Source organism: Tachyglossus aculeatus, chromosome 19, assembly GCF_015852505.1.
Source record: "Tachyglossus aculeatus isolate mTacAcu1 chromosome 19, mTacAcu1.pri, whole genome shotgun sequence".
Classification (NCBI taxonomy): Eukaryota; Metazoa; Chordata; class Mammalia; order Monotremata; family Tachyglossidae; genus Tachyglossus; species Tachyglossus aculeatus.
Genome location: NC_052084.1, coordinates 34,680,454 through 34,694,615, shown reverse-complemented (window position 1 = coordinate 34,694,615; position 14,162 = coordinate 34,680,454). Strand labels below are relative to the sequence as shown.

Here is a 14,162-nt window from a genome sequence, read left to right as displayed (position 1 = left end):
TCTTCTGAAATCATGTCCATTAGGACAGATTAATGTTGTGGTAATTTGTTCCCTAATTCCCCAACAATGTAATGTCCGAGACGTGTACTGACAACATGTGTTATGAGATAGAACTGACTACTTATTTACCCTTCTTTCATAGAAACTTGCTGCCTGCAGAAACAGGATAAAAAGCAGGAAGAAAAGCGTATTAATCTTACCCAGAAACTCCCATTTGCACACCCACACAGAAATACAGCTCTCTCGTCTTTCTAGTTTTAACTTCTCAGAAAATCTCTCACTTTTAAGGCAAACAAAAAGTTGAAAATTGCACTTGTTTTTTCTTTTACCAGTTACTGGGATTTTCAAAAATAATAGAAGTCCAATTCGGAATAGGTTTTAAATAAAGGCACTTGGTTTTAACTAGCTATTTTAGAGGAAGGGTGTACACGTTGCTTGTGTAGTGCATTGTTTCAGTGTTTACTTGATGAAAAAATTGATTTTCTTTTTAAGCAGGGTGGAAAAATTCCAGTCCGGTGGACAGCACCCGAAGCCATCCAGTATCGGAAATTTACATCAGCTAGCGATGTGTGGAGTTACGGAATAGTTATGTGGGAAGTGATGTCATACGGAGAACGACCTTATTGGGATATGTCAAATCAAGATGTAGGTTAAGTGAAAACATTGAGATGATAGAGGGATCTTTCTGTCCACAGATGAAATGCACATATTCTTTTCTACTTTGCATGGTTAGACAGAAATGCCTGGGTAAATTCATTTAAGATGTATGATTGAATGGTGAATTATTTTTCTTGACTTATAGAAGTCCACAAAAAGAGGCTATTCTGAGTAAGACTTTAGACAGTGTTTGAGATTGGCTTCTTGCTCCCAAGTAGAGCTAGTACATTGTTGTGCACTTTGTGCGTACTTAGAAAGTACCAGTATCTGGTTGGTAGTCTTGCAGGAACTGAAGCCTAGTAACTTTAATTTGGTGTGTTTGGAAACAAGACCTGAAGGACCGCAGTTGCCGGGAAGTACATTGGACTCAATCTCCTGTGCAGGGAGAGTGAGAAATAAAGGTATCCCAAGGCTCGTGAGCTACTTATCCCATTATAGACATCCCAGACTCCACGCGCCCATCCCTTTTCTGTTTCTGACACTTTGTTGAAACAGGGCTGTTATTGGATTCCAGTATTTCCCAAGTCACAACTACCTTGACAAAGTTACATTAGAGAATTTGATAAGCCTTGTGATCCGTCTGTCGAACATTTAAAATGGAAGTCTTTCATTTTTTTGAACACTGTTCATTTTGTGTATGGATATTTTTTAATTTGGGAACCCTAGAGTTTTATTTATCACCATCACAGATATTTGTTTTAGCACCGAATGTTGGACTGAAACAGATTGAGAGTTTCATGAATTCTGTTGCGTAGTGAACCATTTTCCTGTAGTTCATTCCAAATGAAATTTGAACTCTGACCATAATATTTTTTATGAAGTCCCAGGATTGCCTGGTCTCAAGTGGTTGCAGTGTTATATGGTCATCAGGAGCAGCAAATTCACAGAGCAGGATTGGCTCATTCTAATCCGTACTCCACTTCGAGTACGGCTAGAAATCTCCCAGGCTAGAAATCTCCACACTCTCACTCTCCCAATTCCCTCCTTCCCTTTCGTCAACCAATCAATGGTATTTATTGAGCACTTACTATGTGCAGAGCACTGTACTGAGCACTTGGAAGAGTATAACATCCCAATGTCTGCATCTCTTTTCAAGGTTTTGCTTATTTTTACCTAGTACTGGACAGAATAGGTAGAATGTCCCCCCAAAAGAGGCTGTCCTACTCTCACAACTGTATTAAATAATTCTAATTAATGAGAAAAGATGCCTTTGCTCTGTGCTAGGAATTGAAACTAAAGTAGAAATTCGGGTGGATTTAAAATAACTGTAAGGAATCTAGGCTGATATTGTTATTATTTTGATCTGATACTTTGCACTGTCATCAGTGAGAAATTATACGGACAAGTGTTTTCCTGATGAGATAAAACAGAAAAAGCCCAGGCTGAGAAAAGTTAAATTTCCATCAGGCCAGTTTATTTTGGTGTTTTTGGATTGAATGATGTTTAAAAAAATAGAAGTTTCAGTGGTGAATCAGTTTAGAAGAGTTGTCCTGTTTGACAGGTCTTGGTGTCAGAGATTTCATGGACTGTCAAAATGTGGGCAAACAATCCTTAGAGGCCGAAGAAGAGAGATATTTACATTCCCTAGACACTCAGTAGACTTTCATTTCTTTTGACACGTTCCTTCTGCACTAAATTCAAACCTGAGGAGTCTGACAGGGTATAAAAGGACTAAAAGCCAAGTTTACTTACCTTTAAAATGGAAATAATGAAAAGCTTTAAATTGTGAAGATCTATATTCTGCTCCTTTTAAAGGTGTTTGAACATCCTGCGTATAATTACAGAAAACAACTGATCTGCCTTTCTGTTGATAATGAAGAATTCTGACAAAATGCTTAATCTGTGGATCTGGTAGAAAATTGCAGTATATTTGCTGAAAAAATTAAAGCATCCTTCTGCTGAGAAATCGTACTTATTCCCTTTCTCGCTGGATTGACTACAACCAGTTGAAAATTGATTAAGGGAAGGAAACCATAAGTCACGGTATAAAGATGCCACAGATAGTATCACTTAAGCTTCTTGTCATGGACCTTTAGTTTTGTCCGAATTTACCATATTAGGGTGTGGCCGGGAGGAAGGAAAAGAGGTGCCATGAATTTGCAACATCAATTTGACCCACTGTGACATTTCTCTACTGAAATGAGTAAATACCTTTGAACAGAGAAAAACTACATAGGTGCAACTTTCATGACAGTAGACAGTTCTTCTGATAATTATGGCATTTGTTAATTACGTACTATATTCAAAGCACTGTATTACATGCAGGATAGACCCAGATTTCGCAATCTAAGGGAGATGAGGTATCTGAGCCCCATTTTGTTGTGGAAACTGAGATCCAGAACAGTTGAGAGAGTTACCCAAGGTCACACAGGAGGCCAGTGGCAGAGCTAGAATTAGAACCTGAGTCTTCTGATTCTAAGTCTCATTCTCTTTCCACTGGGCCATTCTAAGTTAATGTAAAATAAGGGTTCGATCATGGAATTGTTCAGCAGCCCATCGGTAATCTTTCTTTGCATTTAAAAAAATAGCCACTTCTTGACTAAATACTATTTTCAGCCTACGAGCTAGTTCACAACTCTGTTTCCATTTTTAGCTTGCTAGACATTTATCTCTAATTTGAAAGTTGGGATCTTACACTTAAACATCGAAGTAAATTTTAATTAATTTTGAAAGTTGGCATTTTCTCCCAGCAGTGTGTGCCGTAACAGAATGAAGGCCTCTCTTGAGATACGGCTTTTATTAATATAGAAAGTTCCTTTGACATTCTTATAAACAGTATGTCATAAATGCTTATCATGCAGCTACACACTGGACTAAGCACTAGAATAGATACAAGAACATTAGATCAGATTCAGTCTGATCAAGGACCTTCTCTAGATTAAGCTCTTCCTCTGTGGTATTGTACTCTCCCAAGCGCATAGCGCAGTGCTCTACATACAGTAAGCGCTCAATAGATACCACTGATTAACAATCTCCTATTTTACTGATGAGAAAACGGAGGCTAGAGAGGTTAAGTGACTTTCCCAAGGTCTCAGACAGTAGGTCAGTGACAGAACTGAGATTAGAATTCAGTTTTCCTTCCTCTGTCCCAGATTCCTTCAGAGTTTCTCCTCTTCGGTGTTTTTTTTTAAAGATAATGTCATTGCCGTAGTCTCATCCTCTTCCCTTGGGAACTCTCCAGAGAACAGAGCCAGCTATCAAGCTACCCATTAATGGTTTTCTAATTCCTTTGCTCACTTACTTTAATACTCAAAGGCCAAGGATAGACAACTGAAGCAAAGTGGAGAATTGTGCAGTTGCCAAGCAGTTCAGGAAAAATGGGTGAAACCAAGACTGTCTTTGATAACAACTCTGTCCCGTGGACAGTGCAGACGTAGGCCTGATTATTTATGACATCTCAGGGGTCGGGCCAGTTCCAAGGAACTTGAACTATGTCGCAGTTGTTTGAGTGCCTCCCTGAATCAGTGTGCAAGGTTGGCCCATTGCTAGCTTGTTCTGTGTTAAAGGTAAATGCTTCCTTTGTTTTTGGTCAAAAACAATTGAGCATTCCACTGAAACTCAGTGTCTAGTTTCTACTTGGTTCTAAGTTGGGCTCTCGAGGAGATATGTCAAACCTACTCTTCCAGACAGCTTTACTAAGATCCATTTCAGTATCGGGCAGTGATCACATATGGTCTGGAGAGAACTAAGCCCCAGTGTTGCCGGTTTTCCTCTCTGAATGTGTCTCAGGGTAGTTATTTTTATTTCACCATTTAGGCAGCCCTACCCTACTTCTTTAAGGCTTAACGATTCCCTGCCAACCATCCCCTCCAAATAAAAGAGTTGTTTTTATTAGGTGTTTGTTTTACCTTTATAAATGCTGTTTTACATCTCCCAGAGCTACTCAAATTGAAATCAACCTGGAGACTTAGATTTTTTTTACAGAAAGTATAATAGCCCTCGCACTAAGCTTTTCCACTCCCTTTTTTCTTTTGAGAAAAACTACTGAAGAAAATATGCATGCATTTCTACTTTTTTAGTTCATTTGTATACTTCTCAGATTTGAAATCTCCTGCTTTTGATCATCAGAACTTACCTGGCAGATTTCTGTGGAGGGGGTGAAAATTTTAGGATTGCTCAAGTAGCAGACCTACCACTTTTTCCCCATATTGGATTTATTTCTAGAATATCTTCCTACCTGTGTCTTCCTAAAGATTCAGAAGCAGTTCTTCAAGAGAGACTTCCTTCCAAAGCATACCTTAATACTATTTCTGTATCAGTCTATCTGAAACCCCGTGAACAATAGAATACATGGTTTTACTGGTTTTCACCTCATATGTCTACGTTGTTTTGTTGATGGTTTTTTCTGATTATTCCCTCTAGGTTTGTAACAATTTCTGGTAAGGTTAAAAAGAACACACACTCATTTTTCATGTACATCAGATGACCAAGACTGAAGAATTCAACAAGTTAGGAGTCTCGCTTACAAACCAGTGTTCCCCTGCCATCCCATATCATTTTCTTGTCCTACTTATTGCTCACTAGTCAATTGTTCAAACAGGTGCATTTATTGAACACCTACCATATGCATATACTTGGTTAAGTCACTTAACATCTCCGGGTCTCAGTTTTCTCATCTGTAAAACAGGGATTAAATACCTGTTATTCCTCCTCCTTAGACAGTGAACCTCATATGGGACAGGCACTGTGTCCAACCCACTTTCATTTTATCTCCACCAGCATTCAGTACCATGCTTGGCACATAGTTTACACTGAACAAATATCTCAATCATTATTCTAAGCACCTGAGAGAGTATGATAGAATTAGAAGATTGTAAAATTAGTAGCTCTTCCCCTTTACATGGTAATGCATAATATTAAAGATCAAACAATTATTTAGTGGTGGTTCCATGAAAAAATGCTTTGGCCATCACTGGCATCTTTCATAAACTCTTAAGAAAGTATTATGGGCAACAGCTGAAAAACAGTTTTTCAAAGGCCCAGAAAGTCACATCATTCAATCGTATTTATTGAGTGCTTACTGTGTGCAGAGCATCCTGAAAGAGCATGGGCCTGATTGACAAAAGATATGGGTTCTGATCCCAGCTCTGCCATCTACCCGCTGTGTGATGTTGGGTAAATAACTTATCCCTGCTTCAGTTTCTTCTCTACTAAGTTGCAAACTCCTTGAGGGCAGGAACCATGTCTGCCAACTCTGTTGTAATCTCACACGCTCTCTACACAAGGAAGTGGTCATTAAATTCCACTTACTGATTAGGGATTAAATACCTGGTTCTCCCTTCCCTCACATGGGACAGAAACGCTCCCTGATCTGATTATACTGTATATATCTTAGCACTTCTCACAGTGCTTGGCTGATAGTGATTAACAAATTCCATAATATACTATTATAATCATAATTATTGTCCCTTTGGATTTTTATCCTCAAGTGGTAACCTAAAGGTGGTTAAATATTACTGACAAACATGGCAACAGACTTCCGTTGAGGACCATTTGAGCCTGAACTTTGAAAACTTTTAGTAGGGCATTCAAAAATAATTTAATCTCTTGCCCACTTAATGAGTTGAATTGCTGTTCCCTGCTGCTGAGTTAACTAGGAAGCATAATCAGGACCTGCACACCCTAGGAATATAGTTGAACGTTCGTGGATATTTTGGAAAGAAGAAGACGGTATTCTCCTCAGGATGCATCCCATACGGCGTTGGCCATTTAATTTTATTGGATATTAAAGTGCATTCCGGCTCTGACAAATGTCCTTTGCATTCTTAGGTTATAAAAGCAATCGAAGAAGGTTATCGTTTGCCAGCACCCATGGACTGCCCAGCTGGCCTTCACCAATTGATGCTGGATTGTTGGCAAAAGGATCGTGGCGAAAGGCCAAAGTTTGAACAGATAGTTGGAATTCTGGACAAAATGATTCGGAATCCAAATAGCCTGAAAACACCCCTGGGAACCTGTAGCCGGTAAGAAAACGTGCACAAAAACTACGATCAAGGACAAAAATGTGACAGTATAGTGTAAAGGAAATGAGGGCAAATGGGAATGTTCATTTATTTCTGGTCCCCTTATGCTGTGATACAAGTGCTTGGTCACACTGGAACAATGCATAATATAATTTACTCCATCTTTTCCCTTCAGAAGGTAGATTTTCTGTTAAAACGCCGACTTGGATGAGTTATGTGATTGAGGTTGCTTTACTATGAACTTGTAAGCATTGCTTTAGTTCTGTATTCTGGGCCTGTCAACTTCCTTCCCTTCTCCTAGAGCAAATCCATTGGAGGGAAGGAGCACAAGCCGAGGAGTCAGAGGGCCTCGGTTCTAATCCCAGCTCCACCACTTGGCTGCTGTGTGACCTTGGGCAAGGCAGTTCATTTCTCTGTGCCTCAGTTTCCTCATCTGTAAAATAGGGTTTAAATCCTACTCCTCCTTTTTAGACGCTGAGCCCCGTATAGGACATGAACTGTGCCCAACCTGACTATTTTAATCTACCTCAGAATTTAGTACAATGATTGGCACGTAGAAGTGCTTAACAAATACCATAACTATCCTCTAGACTTTAAACTTGTAATGGGCAGGGAACGGGTCCATTAATTCTGTTGCATCATATTCTTCCAAGTGCTTAGTACAGTGCTCTGCACATAGTAAGTGCTCAGTAAATATCACTGATTGGAAACTTGGCAACTCCCTGCCTCTGCCCATTCCCCAAGTATGGAGGGAAGATGAGTCTTGTTCAGTCATGCATCCACATTCTCCCTGTGGTTTCAGGTGCCCAGAAGTTTGAGGGGAGAATTGTCCCTCTGGAAATGGTGACATCAGCAATGTAGAGAAGCAGCACAGGCTAGTGGGAAGAGTACATGATTGGGAGTCTAGATCTGAGTTCATTCATTCATTTCATTCAATCGTATTTATTGAGCCCCTACTGTGTGCAGAGCACTGTACTAAGCGCTTGGGAAGTACAAGTTGGCAACATATAGAGACGGCCCCTACCCAACAGTGGGCTCACAGTCTAGAAGGTGGAGACAGAGAACAAAACAAAACATATTAACAAAATAAAATAAATAGAATAAATATGTACAAATAAAATAAATAAATAGAGTAATAAATACATACAAATATATGTACATATATACAGGTGCTGTGGGGAGGGGAAGTCCCCCTTTTAGACTGTGAGCCCACTGTTTGGTAGGGACTGTCTCTATATGTTGCCAACTTGTACTTCCCAAGCACTTAGTACAGTGCTCTGTGCACAGTAAGCGCTCAATAAATACGATTGATGATGATGATGATGATGATGACGAAGTAGATAAAGTGGAGGGGATGGGGAGGGGGAGTTCTAATCCCAACTCCGCCTGCTGTGTATGACCTCGGGCAAGTCATTTACCTTCTGTGTCTCAGTTTTCTGTTCTGTAAAAATGGCTTGTTCTCTCCCTCCCCATTAGACTGAGAGCCCCAAGTGGGACTAGATCTGTATCTGACCCGATGATCTAGTATTAACTCTAATCCTTAGTCCAAAGGTTGGCCCATAGTAAGCACGTAACTATTGTTATATTAGATTGTCGTCCCTGTTCTGAAGCAGTTCAGGACACTCTTGTTCAGGCAGTTCAGAGGCTGCTGTACATTCCCGGCAGCATCCACTCATTTGCACGGCTGGTTCTGACGTTGAAACCTCCTGAATTATTTCTGGGACTCTCCTGCCAGGGTGGCACGGAGACTCAGTACTGTAACAACCACCATGAGCCTCAGTGGACTGGTGGGGAACCTGAATTCCCCCCCCACAACCCAGCAGCCCCCGCCCCAACACACACCTGGAAAATTCAGCTCAAGCGAACGTATCCAACCATGCCCTGCCACTGTGAACATGCTGCCCCTCCCTAGCTGTGGATAGCGTGTTGGAAGGTATATTAACTTGTTCAGCTCACAAAGGTATCATTAGTGCAGAGAAGCATTCATTTCCTAAAGGATCCCCTTGAGGTCAGAGCAAGTTAGCGTACCAACAGATGTGCCAAATTTACTGCCACCTCCTTCCGGAGGAGAGACTGAGCAAATATTTCCTGGGTACAAACAGTACGTGGTCCATTATAACCAACTGAAGGGAGACCCTGGCCCTCAGCCCAGTGGGCTTAAAATTGAAATAAGACAAATACAGTTCTGAATGCTGTCGCTAATGAACAGCAGTATGCTTCCCCCTTCATGATTTTAGAGTCAGTTATAAAAGTGGCTGTTTTTAGGGACCGTAGGCGACAGTAAAGATGGAGAGGTTTTCATCAGGGTGAAAGGGTTCAGCTGCCTTGCACTGTTAAATTTGTCACCCACGGTGCCTAGAGCTGTTTTTTGTTTCTTCCTCTTTGGGTCTCAATTTCTTGGCTACAAAAAAGCCCACCGCATTCTGAATCTTCTTTATGTTAATAATAATAATGCTGTTTGTTCATTCATTCAATCGTATTTATTGAGTGTGACTGTGAGCCCATTGTTGGTTAGGGACCGTCTCTATATGTTGCCAACTTGTACTTCCCAAGTGCTTAGGACAGTGCTGTGCACACAGTAAGTGCTCAATGAATGAATGAATTGAGCGCTTACTGTGTGCAGAGCACTTGATAAGTGCTTACTATGTTCCAAGCACTGTCTTAAGCACTGGAATAGTTTCAAGGTGATCCGATACAAAAACAGACTTTGTCCCAGAAGAAGCTCATGGTATAAGGGAGAGAGAGGACAGTTGTCTTTATCCATAAATTTTACAGGTGACGAAACAGAGACACAGAACAACAAAGTGACTTGCTCAGGGTCATTCAGCAGGCAGTTGACTGAGGCAGGATTAGAACCCAAGGTTTCGACTCTGGGGCCCGTACTCCCTCCACTAGGCCATGCTGCTTCTCTCAACTTTCCACTGTTCCACCACAGTTTAGGTGGAACAGTCTTGCTTCATTGTTGTAGAAGTACTTTTTTGCATCTACTCTGCTTCTACATATCCTACTCAGCTTATAATAATAATAATAATGGCATTTATTAAGTGCTTACTATGTGCAAAGCACTGTTCTAAGCGCTGGGGGGGTTACAAGGTGATCAGGTTGTCCACGGGGGGCTCACAGTCTTAATCCCCATTTTACAGATGAGATTACTGAGGCCCAGAGAAGTGAAGTGACTTGCCCGAAGTCACACAGCTGACAATTGGCAGAGCCAGGGTTTGGACCTCTGACTCCAAAGCCCGTGCTTTTTCCACAGAGCCACGCTGCTTCTCATGCTTATCACAGAGCACTGGTTTGGGTGGCTTCCCGTCATCCACTCCCTTCACATTCCTACCCCGCAATTACTCGGATGATGCTGCTGCTGATGGTCTGTGTTCCAGGATCTTGTTGAGTGAGATCTCTTACCTAACCACAATCGTACCCAAGTCTCACAGTCGTAAACAAGATTGGTTGTTAAAATTGCCCTTTGGGTAATGAGACTATATGGAGTCTACATGGCAGAAGTCTGTGACTGCAAACATCTTCTTCTCCCTGATCAATCAATCAATCAATCAATCAGTCGTATTTATTGAGCGCTTACTATGTGCAGAGCACTGTACTAAGCGCTTGGGAAGTACAAATTGGCATCACATAGAGACAGTCCCTACCCAACAGTGGGCTCACAGTCTAAAAGGGGGAGACAGAGAACAGAACCAAACATACCAACAAAATAAAATAAGTAGGATAGAAATGTACAAGTAAAATAAATAAATAAATAAATAAATAAATAGAGTAATAAATATGTACAACCATATATACATATATACAGGTGCTGTGGGGAAGGGAAGGAGGTAAGACGGGGGGATGGAGAGGGGGACGAGGGGGAGAGGAAAGAAGGGGCTCAGTCTGGGAAGGCCTCCTGATGAAGAGAGATCTTTTGCAGTTGTTGAGTTTGCCTTGTATGAGCTGGTTCTATCCGCACAGCATCTCTAGAATCCTCCCTTCTTCTCCATCCAAACCGTGACTACATTGATCCACGCACTTATACCCCACTGGGACTACTGCATCAGCTTCCTCATGGACCTCCTGCCTCTCTCCTTTCCAGCCCCTACTTCATCCTGGATCATTTCTCTTAAAAATCCTCCCAGTCCGTGTCTTCCCTCTCTTCCCTCTATTCAGAAACCCCCAATGATTGCCCAGCCGTTTTCACATTAAACAGAAGTTCCTTACCATTGCCTTTAAATCGATCAATCAGACGTATTTGTTGAGCACTCATCATGTGCTTCTAGACTGTGAGCCCGCTGTTGGGTAGGGACCGTCTCTATATGTTGCAAACTTGTACTTCCCAAACGCTTAGTACAGTGCTCTGCACATAGTAGGTGCTCATTAAATACGATTGAATGAATAAATGAATGTGCAGAGCACTGTACTAAAGCCCTTGGAAGATTATAATAGACACATTCCCTGACCACAATCAGCTCTCCTCATTCTTCCTAACCAAGATGATGTCCTATAACACCCCAACTCTCACACTGCACTTCTCTAAAGCCAGCATATTCACTTTACCTCAATCTTGCCTTTCTTGCCTCTGATCCCTTTTCCTGAAACTCCCTCATCATTCATATCCAACACACCACTCCTCCCTCTCAAAACCCTTCTAAAATCATATTCCCTCCAAGAGGCATTCCCCAACTAAGCCTTCACTTTCCCTATTTGCCCTCTCCCTGTGTCAACTGTGAACTTGAATCTGTACTGCTTATACATTTTGATTTTCTTCCTACTCCCAGGGTGTTTATGTACATATCCGTCAATACTTTATTGTCTGTTTCCCCCTCTAGTCTGTAAGCTCCTTGTGGGCAAAGATTGCGTCTTCCAACTCGATTATATTGTATTCTCCCAAGCGCTTCATACAGTACTCTTCACACACTGAGTGCTCAATAAATACCACCGATTGATTAATTGGTAGGTATCTCATCGTCATCTTCTTCAGAGGAATGTCTTGGAATTTTGCTCATTCTGAAAAGCCCATTCATAATAATGCATGTTTCTCTTTGAGTGTGCACCTGCAAGCGCAGAATGAATTTAGAGATTCCTGTTATGAGTAATCAGCTATGCTGCCTTCATCCCTTTGAGCTGAAGGAGTTTCGGGAGGGTCGGAATCTAGACAAGAGCAACTCCTATCTGTCTACATTGATTTAGTCTTCCGCATATTTGATGCTGTGCCAAATGTTCAGTAAAGAGAAGCTGTCCTTTGATGATTATTTCCATATGGAAAGGAAAAAAATTGCTAATCTACCTGTATGATTTTTGCCTAGACCAATCAGTCCTCTCCTGGATCAAAACACTCCTGATTTCACCACTTTCTGCTCTGTTGGAGAATGGCTACAAGCCATCAAAATGGAACGGTATAAAGACAACTTCACAGCTGCTGGCTACAACTCGCTGGAATCAGTGGCCAGGATGACCATTGAGTAAGTTAGAACTGGGTCTTTGACTGCTGTTGAGAGATCCTGGGGTAGTGTTAAAGCGGTACAGCTAGCTATTACATGATTTCACCAGATGTGTACGCTGGAGGAGGAGCAGGGAAACACAAGAACTTGGCAGGAAAATTGCTTCCCCTTCCCCCTCCACGCCCCGGTTAGCCTTTTTTTGCCGCCAGCGTTCTCGTTCAGGTAAGATGGCACAGCTATTCTTGAAGAAGTTGATACTGGGCCAATAAAATGATGATAATCATCCCCTACTGTTAGGCATGAAATCCCATTCTATTTCCACAGTGTCCAGGGGTTCCCCCTTTATAGCAGCTTCTGAATTAACCAAGCTAGGTTTGTCTCGATCGATTTTCCCCTGCATGGTGGGCCTTGCAGCCGTTTTGGTCGAGTGCTTGTACAGTGACATGTGCCATCTAGATGCTAAATTAAACCTAATGTGCTGATGGTAAGTGAGGATGGGCATGGTGGATGGTATACTTGGTCCTATATCATCATCATCATCAATTGTATTTATTGAGCACTTACTATGTGCAGAGCACTGTACTAAGCGCTTGGGATGTACAAATTGGCAACATATAGAGACAGTCCCTACCCAAGAGTGGGCTCACAGTCTAAAAGGGGGAGACATATGTACTTCTAAATATTTTGTCGGGTTTTGCTCTTGGACAACAATAGTAATGGCCGGCCTCTAACACAACTAAACTACAGTACAAACAAGAAATGTTTTAAAATGCATCCTTTCTTGGGAAACAAAATGTGCTAGTCCAGTGTCTTTAGTCCGTCCACTATAAACATTAAACTGAGCCAAACCTATGCCCCGTCAGAACTGAACTTGGATTCACGCTAAGGCTGTGTCACAATTAATTTTATTTTACAGTCCGTGCTGTGAAAATCTATTCTGAATTTAGTTATCCACATGGATTCAAAAAAATCAAGTTTTAAAGCCTGTAGGCTCCTTAAAAGCCTATGTTTCTAATGTCATTCATACACACTCAGAGAAGCAGCTTGGCATACTGGAAAGAACACGGGACTGGAAGTCAAGAGGATGTGAGTTCTAATCCTGGCTCTGCCACATGCCTGCTGTGTGGCCTTGGGCAAGTCACTTAACTTCTCTGTGCTCCAGTTACCTCATCTGTAAAATGGGGATTAAGGCTGTGAGCCCCATGTGGTACAGGGACTGTGTCTGATCTGATTACCCTGTATCTTCCCCACCACTTATCACATAGTAAGCACTTTACAAATACCAATATTATTATTGTTATTATTATTATTATTGTTACACACACACACACACTTGTCCGTCATATTTGAAGAAAACACCACTGACTGTGACTGTGAAGTTCCCCTGTTTGTGTGCACGTGTGCCCAAAAAGGCCAGTGTTGGACCCACAGGCTTGGCCACGTTGTGCACCCAAAAAGCCATCACTTTGTCACGCTTAATTTCTTTGCAACACCTGGCACTGTTTTCTCTTACATCCTGTCACTTGTTCCCTCTGAAGCTTTTGATCAGAGAGCAATGATAGATTTCATACATACCCCTGTGTGCATCAATGAGTTCAAATCAAAGGATAGGTGAATTTTAAAATTCATCCCATATATTTAATAATAATGGTACTTGTCAAGCTCTGTGTGCCAAACACTGCTCCAAGCGCTGGCGTAAATACAAGGTAATCCGGTTGTCCCACATGGGGCTCACAGTCTTAATTCCCATTTTACGGATGAGGTAACTGAGGCACAGAGACGTTAAGTGACTTGCCCTAAGTCACACAGCTGCTAAGTGGCAGAGTCAGAGTTAGAACCCATGACCTCTGACTCCCAAGTCTGTGCTCTTTTCACTGAGCCATGCTGCTTCTCACATATTTGAGAAACCTTTTCCTCCCACTAGAGAACTAGTAATGGAATCCCTGCCCAAGGAGAACCATTCCTATGAAATTGTTGTAGGAACTTTGGGAAACCGACTGACCGTTGAAAAATGCAGATGATTTCACAAAAGGGCTGGTGAAGGAGCATCGTGTCAGGTGACCCTTTTCACCCTCCCTTCCTCATCAATCAATCAATCAATCGTATTTATTGG

The 14,162-nt window shown here is 41.6% G+C and overlaps 1 protein-coding gene across 8 annotated transcripts in view; it reads left to right on the top strand.

The window, feature by feature from the left end:
* EPHA7 (EPH receptor A7) overlaps nucleotides 1–14,162 on the top strand; it is a 184,640-nt gene that overhangs the window by 166,154 nt on the left and 4,324 nt on the right. For 4 of the 8 annotated variants that reach the window (XM_038760947.1, XM_038760946.1, XM_038760944.1 and 1 more), the window contains exons 14-16: nucleotides 496–645; nucleotides 6,427–6,620; nucleotides 11,915–12,070. In XM_038760947.1, the coding sequence (XP_038616875.1) occupies nucleotides 496–645; nucleotides 6,427–6,620; nucleotides 11,915–12,070 (500 nt within the window). Of the gene's footprint in view, nucleotides 1–492; nucleotides 646–6,426; nucleotides 6,621–11,914; nucleotides 12,075–14,162 lie in introns of those variants that run through there. The other 4 variants (XM_038760945.1, XM_038760942.1, XM_038760940.1 and 1 more) reach the window with 2 other exon arrangements.